Genomic DNA, 12,267 nt, shown 5'->3' on the forward strand with positions numbered 1-12,267 from the left:
AAGTCCACCTGCTGTTTTCACCAGAGCTTGCTCAGGAAGAAATAAGCATCACCTGTCCTCAAAACAAAGCACGGTCTCCCTCAAAAAGCAGGGTTTTATAAGAGACTGGAAAAGCCCACGTGTTTAAACTGCTGTTTTCAACAGAAAAGAGTCTCACTGAAATGAAGCTGATCACGTTAGAACAATCTTTTCACCAACTGTAGGAAAACATGTCATCTCCACTGACTCCCCAATTATTTCCTCTTACTAATTCCTCTACGAATAATTTCCTGACTAACCTCAGGATACACAGAAACTTTCATTCTGCATTTTAATATAATCTAAGCATTAATTACTTCTGTGAATGTACAAAGGTAAGCTTTATGTATATATGTTTACTCAACAAAATTAGAAGCTACTTCAGAATAAAATCTATGTCCTAGTTTTTTATTCACATAAAATTAAGTATATACCGGTAGCACCCAATAATTAAACTATAAACTGCCCTCCAGAAATACCAAGCAAGATCCAAAGATAACCCAATACAGCGTCATCACGGCATTAGCATGTCAGCCATCGCACACCAGCACCAGCTGCACAAGCACATGCTGCTCCCCCTGCTCAAGAACTGCCCGAGTCTCCACACCGTCTCCTCATTTCTCATTCAAAACCTATCTATTCAAGGCTCACGTTTCTTTCTTTAGGTCATCCCATACGGCCCGTCCTCATGCCATTACCTACACTCTAAATAAAACGTTCACTACCGTCACTCACAAGCACCTATGGTTTGGTCCAATAGGAAGTGAGCACACAAGTGAGCCACTGTACAGCACACGGAGCAGCTGAAACTCTGTGACTGAGGGTGAACAAAGCCAGCGCTCTGTGGACTGATTCACTCTGGCTAGATGCACCCAGCTAGAATAGGAGGAGAATCAAATGCGTGTTCAGGGTTCCAATCATGAAAATTGGTTTGTCTACTAGATTAAGTTATGAATATAGAGCTTTACTTGTGTTGCTTTTTTAAAAAACAAAAACCTCATTTAAAAATTGTTTTTCATTCTAAGATGTATTTATTTACATTTTATGTGTATGGTGTTCTGCCTGCATGTGTCTGTCTGTGCACTACATGATCATATATATGAATCGCTTGTGGAGGCAAGAAGAAGGAATTGGATTCCCTAGAACTGGAGTAATAGATGGTTGTCAATAACTGTACTGGGATTCAAACCCAGGATCTCTGAACTCTTTGTGTGAATCAAGCTGGCCTTTAAATCAGAGATCTGCCTGTCTTTACCTCTCCAAGTCCTGGGACTAAAGGGCTGTACCACCACACCTGGCCTGAAATCATCTTCTTGTAAGCATTTCAGATAATTTGTACGAAGACTAACTTGTGAAGCTGGGCTAAAAGCAGGGACAAAATGGTCGAGATGAAAGAGAAGGATACCTGAACTCTGAGTTTTCAGGTATCCAAATTTTCTTTTTTTCTTTAAAATTTTATTTTATGTGTATAGATGTTTTATCTGCATGTATGTGTACCCTGTGTGTGCCTAGTACCCTTGAAGCTCAGAAATGGTCTGCCTTTAATCCAGCACTGGCAGATCTCTGAGTTTGAGAACAGCCTGGTCTTCAAACAGAGTTCCAAGACAGTCAGGGCTATGTAGACCTATCTCAAAAAGCAAACAAACAGGGCTGGAGAGATGTCTCAGAGGTTAAGAGCACTGGCTGATCCTCCAGAGATCCTAAGTTCAATTCCCAGCAATCAACAACCATCTATAATGAGATCTGATGCTCTCTTCTATCCTGCAGGTAGATATACAAATAGAATTTTCAAATAAATAAACAAATAAATCTTTAAAAAAAAATAAACATACAAACAAAATATATGGCTATGTTGGGTTTGAATTTCAAATAAATAAACAAATAAATCTTTAAAAAAAAATAAACATACAAACAAAATATATGGCTATGTTGGGTTTGAATCCCTGGGCCTGGAGTTACAGATGCAGGGTTGTGAGCTTTCATTGTGGGTGCTGGGACTCAAACTAGGGTCCTTTGGAAGAGCTGCTGAGACATATCTGAAGCCCCAAGGGATATGAATTTTCTTTCAATCCATATATATGTGTGTGTGTGTGTGAACGAATGAATGAATGGTTCCATTTTCCTAATAACTGACAAGGTCCTTTATTCTTCCACAAGGTTGTCCAAGCTGAACTCCTGATTTCATGCAATCCCTCTGCCTCAACCTCCCAAATATCTTAGTTTCAACACATCAGCCACCAGGCCTGCCCTTTCCCTTATTTATTTTGTTTCTAAGGCAGTCTCACTCAATAGTCCAGTTTATTCTGAAACTCACAATGTAGCCAAGGATGTCTTTGAATTCACAGTAATCCTCCTGTCTCAAACTACTAAGATCTGGCATTATAGACATGTGCCACCATGCCTATCTTTTCTGCTTTTTCTCAGTGTACTCTCTCTTTCTTTATGTCTCCTCTCAGATGATACTACTACCCATATATCTGACTCTTTCTGTCTCATAAGGACGAGACCAATGTAAATAATTAGTTGGGAGGCAGGGGAATGGAAATAACTCAGTCAGCCAATAGTAGGTTACTGTGCTTTAATGGATGTCCCACGCAGCATATACAGGCAGAACTAACGGGATGTAGTGGAATATTTAAGAAGAAGAAGAGGAGGAAGAGAAGGGAAGAGGAGGGGGAGAAAAAAGAAAAAGGACATGAAGTTGGCAGGGGTCCAAGGAGAATGAATGGAAGGGGAGAAACAGGGATGGGTAGGTGGATATGACCATAACATACCGTATGAAATTCTCAAAGAATAACTTTTAAAGTTTTTTCAAGCCTGGGTGTTTACTAGGAATAGTTTAACACATGTGCATCATATAAAGCTGTAAAGGAATACAGGTGTATTATGACAAGAGTGACCTGAAGTGAATCTGGTCTTCCTCCTTGGAGATAGCCCCTACCTCTCTTTTTACCATTACTAAGACAAGAGCCTTTGCTGCTGTGAACAGGCTGGCCTCACCACACTCAGCTTGGGGACGTGTTTGGGGAGAGATGCTGATCTGTGGACTAGATAACTATATCCAACTATATCCAATGTGTCTAAGAGAATTCAGTCTCCACAGATCACCATAAACACAGTGGAGATATCCAGAAGGGAGAATGAACAGATTTCACACTTATTCTGCACCATATAAGCTATGACACCATGGACCTTTACACACACTGCTGGTGATTATTAACTTTCTTATCAGTGAAGTAATGTTACTGTTGTCAGCTTCATTAAGTTCTTGTAGTGTAACCTAGGTAAGTGAAAAATGTTGCAGGGCAGTGGTAGTGCATACCTCTGATACTAGTACTAGGGAAGAAGAGATGAATCTCTGAGTTTGATGCCAGCCTGATCCTCAGAGTGAGTTCCTGAGCAGCCAGGACTACACAGAAAAATACTGTCTCAAAAAAAAAAAAAAAAGTTAAATGCTTTGCTCTGTTAGTGTTTTAATATTTGGAGCACATAGTTGTGAGCCTCCATGTAGATGCTGGGAACAAAACTGATGTCCCCTGGAAGGACAGTGCTTTCTCAGCCACTGAGCCATCTCTCTAGCTTCAAATGCTTTGCTCTTTCTAGGCCTTCAACCTTGATTTCAGCTTTCCTTGTGGAATATTTTTATAGAGTTTTTGTCACAGTTGTATCTGCTCTGTTTTAGAGACAGAGTCTTACTATGTAGCACAGATTGGCCTCAAAGTCAAAGCAATCCTCCTGCCTCAAAATTTAACTCCATGTGCCCCAATTTCTACTGGGGGGTGGGAGGGACTGTGTGACAATGACAACATTTATATGAGCACGGTCTATTTGCAGAATCAAAGATTCCCTGACAATTACCTTTTGTTCTTCTCTTTCTGTTGCATGGTGGCACTTTTCAATTCTCCAATGCCTCAAGAAATCTCGAAGATATCCAAAGAGGGTGAGTACGCCATAGCCCACATATGTGAGCACAGCAACCAGCATGGGTGTTTCTTCAAAAGCTTCATTAAACGGTCTTTTGTACAGTCCTCCATTTTCTGTTACATGATGAATCTAAGAGAGCAATTAAAATTGTTTATTGCAATCAGAGACCAATGGAACACCGAGGCCATGCTTATTTCCGAGAGTAATGATTTACAGTAAAGGGGTCAAGAGGCAATGAAAAAGAGCCAACAACATCTAACCCTGATGTTTATCATAATTTAATTTCCTGAAACAGATTCTAAACGCATTATAACTTCAGGGAACATGCTTTCCTTTATCCTAATAAAGTAAAAATATATAAAGAAAAAGCCTAGTCTAAAAAATACTGTGTTATCTTACCAACAAAGTGATGACATGTTCAAAAGTAAGTTCAGTTTTATAACATAAATGTGTGTGAATGTTTTACTACAAGCCATTCCTAAAACTACTCAGCTATAAATCACTCAAAAACACTCAAATGACTTCTCAGTACTAGGCTGCAGCAGGTTTTATTGCCTTCCCTCAGTGATAATACACTTATAACAGTAAAAGAAGAGTGTGGAGAGAACTCAGCAACTAAAGGCTTTTGCTGCCAAGGCTGACAACTTGAGTTGAATCCCTAGAACCCACGTGATGGACTCCCTCATAAACCGTCTTTTGTCTCTCACAAATTGTCCTCTCACTTCCACACACGAGCACACAGGTCCCCACACATGCTCACACACCCATAAACAATACATGTAGTATAGCCAGGTGAGAAAGGGTCCTTAAAGGAGGGATAGGAGGAGGAAGAGAGAAAGGGGTAGAGTTGTATCAACCAAAGTAAGAATTGTGAAAAAACCTTACAGAAACCCAGTACTTTGTAAGATAATCTTTAAAAAAATAGAACATAAAAAAATTTAAGGAGTTTCAATGAAGGCGACCTGCATGGGTAGACAAGCCTTCCCTGAGAAGACCTCTAAGCATTATGTATAGACACACATTAAAATAAAAATAAATTTTTTTAAAAAGACTAAATTAGTTGGGCAGTGGTGGTGTCAGCCTTTAATCCCAGCACTTAAAGAGGCAAAGGCAGGCAGATCTCTTTGAGTTTGAGGCCAGTCTGGTCAACAGAGTTAATTCTAGGACAGCCAGGGAAACATAGAGAAATTCTTTCAAAACAAACAAACAAACAAGATCAACCAGCAGCCATCATGCATTGATTCTATATCTATTTTGATCTAAGTACATATTCTCAAACGTTTTTAAAAATTATCCCTGTCCCTTTACTTTACCATTTAAGATATGTTTGCTGTTTGTATATGGAGACGGGTTGCATCATGTCATACAGGATAGCCTAAAACTTGTAAATTTTCTGCTTTCGTTTTCCAGGACTGGGATTACAGGTATGTGCCATTGTGAACATAGATATTTTACTTTTGACTCAATGATTAAAACACTTTACTTTTACCAGGTAGTGGTGGCACACCCCTGTAACCCCAGCCTTGAGGAGGCAGAGGCAGGTGGATCTCTGTGCCTCTGTGTTTCAGGTCAGCCTGGTTTACAGAGTGAGTTCCAAGACAGCCAGGGATAAGTAGAGAAACCCTGTCTCAGAAACAAAACAAAACTTTTTCTTTTTAACTTTTTGGTTAATTTAGTGAAAATCTAATTTTACAGAAGAGAAGAAACCCAAGAGGAAAAGACTTAGAACATGAGGCTTCAGTTAGGACAATCAACAGAAATTACTAGGAACATATTATCCCAAAAGCATCATACAGAAATCCTATCACATGGATTACACTAGAGAAGTTTCACAAGAAATCGAAAAGATCCCCTCTTGCTCTGCTAGGCATTCCTCATTAAAAGTATAATGTAAACACAAACAACAAGATTTTATGTACCTAGGAGCTGGGAGGCAGCTGTCAGTGAAGCACTTGCCACATAAATAAAGCATGTGCTTGCCACATATAGCATGAAGACCTCAGCAGCCAGTTCACAAGCTAGGAGCTCAGTGCTAGCAAGGCAAAGATTATTGAGATCAAGTGCTCTGTAAACAAAATTGTACTGTGCATTGTAAATCTGGATGTTCCAGGAGTCAGTCACTCTAACTTAAGAGCTTTATTGTCAACAAAGTAAATACTAGCATATTAGTGTGTTGGGGTTGTTCTGGTGCTGCTATGTATTCAAATGGCCCCCAAGATCTGGGGCCCCTCCCCACCAACGAGGAGGTCCTCACATACCCCAAATGATGCTATGTAACCTTGTTCCCCAAGTTAATTGGTCAATAAAGGCTAAAACCTGTGAATGGACAGAAGATAAGAGATAGACAGGTTTTTTAGTTACCTGGCTGGAAGTCACAGATAGAAGGCATAGAGGAAAAAAGAACAGGGAGAGAGGAGGAAGGGGCCATAAGAGGAGGGGAAGGGGAGGGGAGGGGAGGGACCATGAGCACATACATGGCCAGAATAAACTGCAAGTAACAAGGGACATATGACTGGGATATAAAAATTAGAATAGTTCCAAAATCTGCCCAATCTAGGTTTACAAGCTTATAAATAAAATACCTGGATTGTGCATCTTTTATAGGAGGCAGCTAGATTTTATAATTCTGTTTACATTAGTGGGCTGGAGAGATGGTTCAGTTTGTTAAAAGTTCACACAATGTAAGCTCCCATGTAAAACAACAGGAAAGGAATTTAAATAGAATCGCCAACAAGTAAATAAAAATGCCAGCACTATGACACAGAAACAGAAGAATCCCTGAGATTTGCTGGACAGCCAGTCTATCTGAATCTGCAAGCTCTAAGTTCAGTGAGATTTATATTGTGGGATCTTAGTGAGTGAGCTCTGCTGGGTAGAGGATTAGGCTGCTGGGGGAGCTCTGCTAGTTGGTGTTTGACATTCCGGATCATAATCCTCTCTTCTGTCCTCTGTGGGTGCTAGGTTGGGGGATTGTCCCACACCTAAGGCAGGAAGATGGTGGCCACAAAGATGATGAAAAAAGCCTCTAGAGTTGATCAACTCTAAGCTCTAGTTTGTTATGAAAAGTGGAAAGTACATGCTAGGGTATAAACAGACGCTGAAGATGATCAGACAAGGCAAAGTAAAATTGGTTATCCTTGCCAACAACTGCCCAGCTTTGAGGAAATCTGAAACAGAATACTATGCCACATTGGCTAAAACTGGTGTCCATCACTACAGTGGCAATACTGTTGAATTGGGCACAGTTGTGGAAAACACTAGAGTATGCACACTGGCTATCATTGACCCAGATGATTCTGATATTATCAGAAGCATGCCAAACTGACCAGTAAGAAGTAAACCAAGAAAGTGCCTTTAATAAAACTTTGCCAGAGCCAGGTGGTGGTGGCGCACCTTTAATCCCAGCACTTGGGGGCAGAGGCAGGCAGATTTCTGAGTTCGATGCCAGCCTGGTCTACAGAGTGAGTTCCAGGACAGCCAGGGCTACACAGAGAGAAACCCTGTCTCGAAAAAAACAAAACAAAACAAAAACAACCTTTGCCAGAGCTCCTTTTGAAAATAAATAAATTGGATAGTGAGTGAGGAAGATATCTAGCATAAACCCTAGCCTCTACATGCATACACAGGAAAACTGTAGCGTCAACTTAGTTTCCATGAGAATGTGCTGCTGATAAGACTGTTCAAAGGAAGAGACTCAGAGCCTCGCACCTGGCCTGGGCAGTGGTCCTGGTTTTAAAGAACAGAAATGTGTAGGGGTCCCTTTCACTGCAGAAGGCATAACGCCTGTAGATTGCTGAAGAGTAATGAGTGGTTTATACTGGACATTAGGTTTATTTATCTTCTTTGGCATGTTGCAGATGTGTATGTAGAGGCTAAAAGATACCAGGTGATATTGCTCAGGCACCTTTTCCTTTATCATGTTATTATATAATACTTATCATCATTATCATTATTTGAGATAAGGTCTCTTGCATCGCTGGTTGATCTAGAACTCACTATGTAAACTAGGTTGGCCTCAAAGACTGCCTGTCTTTTTGAAGGCTGGGATTAAAAGTTCATGCCACCATGCTTTGCCTTCACCTTTTTTTTTTGAGAAAGAGGGACTCTCACTGCCCTGAAGCTTGTTGAATAGATTAGGCTGGCTGGCCAGTGTACCCCAGGAATCCACCTGTCTATTTCTTCCTAGCACTGAGATTAAAAGCACAAGCTACATTGCCTGGCTTTTTGTGTGAATGCTGGGAATGGATCTGAAGTTCTCCCCAGCAAATGGACATAAAGATTTAATACAAAGCATCCACTAGATAGTCAGACTCTGACCTCCTAGCATGCATCTGGCTTGAATTCAATTGCTTGATGAAAGCATATGAGCTTGTGTTCATATCAGAAATGTATGCCTGATTTCAAACAGGTTTTTAAAATTTTTATTTATTTATTTTTTGAGTCATTAGATGGCTAAGTCTGCATCCTTTCATAGGATATCTGAGAACTTATTCAGAGCCAGGAGTCAGCCCTTCTAAGTCATTTTACAGTGTAGTTAAATCTTGTTTCTTTGTTTTTTCCTGAGACCAAAGATACCAAAGACAGAATTCCATACTTAAAAGTTTTTTCTTTTACTGTAAAGAACATCATAAGGGCAGATGACAAAATTTTAATAATGTTGTAGACTAGATAGATACTAGTACTGTATCGGTTCCCTGACTTGCTACTATGTAAGACAGTGTCCTTGTGCTTCTTTTTAGTTTTTTTGTTTGGTTAGTTGTTTGAGACAGGGTCTCTCTAAGTAGCTTTGGCTGTCCTGGAACTTATTATGTTGGCCAGACTAGCGTTCAACTCGAGATCTTCCTGCCTCTGCCTCTCAGATGCCGGGATTAAAAGTATGTGTGTGCCACCACCGCCCGGCTCTAAAGTATTCCCTTCACCTTTAGCACATGATTCTAAGCATCTGAATTCCACTGGGCCTGTGAAATACATGACAGCCCTTCTCTCTCTGTCCCTCTTCATCTTCAGAGACAGTGATTCTCTATTTTCTGTTTTAGTAGTCTCTTGGGCTTAGCTCTGTAGTTTTAATTCACTGCTTCTTGACCTCCAGCAGTGGATATTACTTGAGGAAGAATTTCATTCTTGGAAGAAAATTTCTTTCTTTCTTTTCTCTATTCCTTTCTTTCTTTCTTTTTTTTGAAAAATGATGGAAAAAAGTTCAATGTGACTCTGACAAAGATCTCAGGAGCTAAGAGGAAGAAGTGTTGCCGTGTAACTCCATTTGGATGCCATGACGCTGACTTGAGATTTCCCTTTGTAAAGACAGGGAAGCTTTTGAGCAAGGGAGTGTGCTTGGCCGTATTTATTTGCTTGGGCATGATTACTGGTCTGTGGGGGGAGCCCCTGTGACGTAGAGACCAGATGGCAAGAAAGATGGTGCAATACTCTTTGAGGGGGGAGGCTGTAAGTTGTTTTGTTTTTTAATAATTGATGACTAGGCTATGTTAGTCTCTTATACCAGATTATTATGTAAAACAAACTAATCTATTGTCGAGGCGCATGAATTTTAACATCTGTGTGTTTGTGTCCTTTAGCTGTCAAGATATGCAATATTTTCACACACACACCCTAACATTACCTGATGCCAATTGGGTGTAGTGTCACAGGCCTGTAACCCTAGCTAGCACTTGGGATGTAGAGCCAGAAGGAAGAGGAGCTCTAGGTAATCTGGCTAAGTAGTGACTTCCAGACCTTCTTGGGTTGCAGGAGACCCTGTGTCAAAAGACAAAACAAAACATACTTCCTGGTGCCAAACAAGAAGGTCTGGAACTACCTCTGGGTGGAAGCCAGAAAAAAAGGTGGAGTTAAAGATGACTACAAACTTGGGAGACTGGGTAAACTGGATGCTGATACCAGTGACCAAAAGAGGTAATAACTAATACATAGATGAAGATTCCCCAGAGGCTGTCATACTCAGGTATGTCAGCCTGTGCCCCGGGATAGCTATAGCTATGAATGGAGCCCAACACACACCACACACACACACACACACACACACACACACACACACACCACACACACACACACACACACACACACACACACACACACACAATATAGCTATGAATGGAGCCCAACACACACACACACACACACACACCTCGACACACACACAATTTGCTTAAAATATTAAGGTTCATTTTTGTTTTGTTGCAAGGTTGGTTTGTTTGTGAGACAGGATATCACTATACGGCCCCGGTTGATCTGGAACTCACAGAGATCTGCTTGCCTTTCAATGTGCATCACATTGTCTAAGGGTCATGTTCTTTGGTTTTTAAATGTGACTTTGTAGATAACAGTGTTAGGCTGCAGTTTCAAAAGGTTGGAGATGTTGGAGGGTAGTCAGATAGCCTGAGTTATGGTAGACATGGGCAGCTTTTAGTTGTTTTCATCCAAACAGTGACTAGAGTCAATGGTAAAATTTAAGTGAAGTCAGTAGTATGTATTAAATAGAAAAAAAAGAGACAAGAAACAGACTGGCGGAGTGAGGTGGGACATACCTGTATCCTAGAGTTTAAAAAGGAGGCAGGAAGGTTAGAGATTTCAAAGCTTTTTTAGGTACATAGTGAGTGTGAGTCTAGCCTAGGCTAGTAAAGCTCTGCACAAACAATAACAATAAAAACCTAACCAAACAACAATCAAAATGGTTTAGAAGATGCTATAGAATTGTCCATTCTCTCTTGCTACCTACTCTCTCTCTTCAAAATTTTACTCAGTTATATGAGTGTTTTGACTGAATGTCTTCATACCATCTGTGTGCCTAATGCTCTCAGAGGTCAGAAGAGGATGCCAGCTTCCCTGGAATTGACCTTTCATGAACTATGAAATTTAAGGAACTCAGGTTCTCTAGAGCAGCCAATGTGCTTAACCAGTGAGTTAACTATCTTACCAGCCTCACTACCCTGATTTCTTATGTCTCTTTCTAGGCAGTTTTACATATACACATACATGCACATACACATATATGTGTTTGTATATATGTATGCATGTATATACATATGTATGCATATATATGTGTGTATATACATATATGTATGTGCATATATGTACGAGTGTGTATGTGTGTGTGTATATGTGTGCATGGTTTGTCTTTTGTTCGCGTGTTTCCATTATTGCCTTGGTTAAGGGTACCTTTTCTTTTTCTTTCTGTCTTTTAAATTTTATGTGTGTGAGTGTTTGGCCTGCATGAATATCTATATACTACTTGCTTGTCTGGTGCCTGTAAAGGCCAGAACAGGTCATTGGATCCCCTGGAATTGGAGTTATAGACGGTTGTGAGCTGCCATGTGAATGCTGAGAATCAAACCCAGGTCCTATGGAAGAACAGCTAGTTCTTTTAACCATGGAGCCATCTCTCCAGGCCCTAAGAATGCCTTTTCAGTAACTTCATGGGTACAGTTGATAGTCAGCAAGAAGACTATGGACAAAGTAGCTTGTTTCTTTGTTTGTTTCCTCTTTTCCCTTGTCTTGCAGTGTGTTTTATGTTGGTGTTATACTATTAACTAGGGGAATGGGTAAACTTTCCCTTTTGTTTCCTTTTGCATTTCCTTGAACAATAATATCCCTGTTAAAGCAAGTGCACCTTGGTGTTAATTAAAATTATTCTAATGACCACACACACACACACACACACACACACACTGCACATGACAAGTAAAATAAACCTAATGTCCAATATAAGCACCCATTACTCTTTAGCAATCCATGATTAATTATGCCTTCTGCAGTAAGGGAACCCCACACATTTCTGCTCTTTAAAATCAGGGCTGCTGCCCAGGCCAGATGCAAGGCCCCAGTGCTGCAGCTGGTGAGGGGAAAGGCCATCTTACCCCACCCCCACCTCACCTCCCAGGCATGAGAGCCAAGAGAGCTAGTCTTGCCCCTTCAACTGACTATTGCACTCAGGAGAGCTGGCCCTGCACCTCACCTGGGCAACACAGTGGAGCTGGCCCTGACAGCAAAGAGACAGACCCCAAGGGTGTGAGAGTGGGAAAACTGGCCCAGCTCCCTGGCTGCAGTACTTGGGCAAGTGGGTCCCATGCCTTGACTGGGCAGCACAGTGAAGGCAAGTTTTCTTTTATAAGAATCACCTTAATTGTGGTGTCTGTTCACAGCAATAGAACAGTAACTAACTACTAAGACATGTAGTTACATGTACTAACACATGTTGTCTCATGTGCAACAGACTGAAAAGTGCTCCCCAAGCTAACCATCAAACACGTACTCCTTGACTCTTTGATATGAACATTCTACTGACAACCTTAATTTTTCTCAACAAATTGATCT

General features: G+C 40.7%; 1 protein-coding gene across 1 annotated transcript in view; it reads right to left on the minus strand.

The window, feature by feature from the left end:
- Window positions 1–12,267, minus strand: part of Sptlc2 (serine palmitoyltransferase, long chain base subunit 2) — an 83,298-nt gene that overhangs the window by 59,997 nt on the left and 11,034 nt on the right. The window contains exon 2 of the mRNA NM_011479.4: window positions 3,877–4,071. Coding sequence (NP_035609.1) covers window positions 3,877–4,071 — 195 coding nt within the window. The remainder of the gene's footprint in view (window positions 1–3,876; window positions 4,072–12,267) is intronic.

Source organism: Mus musculus, chromosome 12 (genome assembly GCF_000001635.26).
Source record: "Mus musculus strain C57BL/6J chromosome 12, GRCm38.p6 C57BL/6J".
Taxonomy (NCBI): domain Eukaryota; kingdom Metazoa; phylum Chordata; class Mammalia; order Rodentia; family Muridae; genus Mus; species Mus musculus.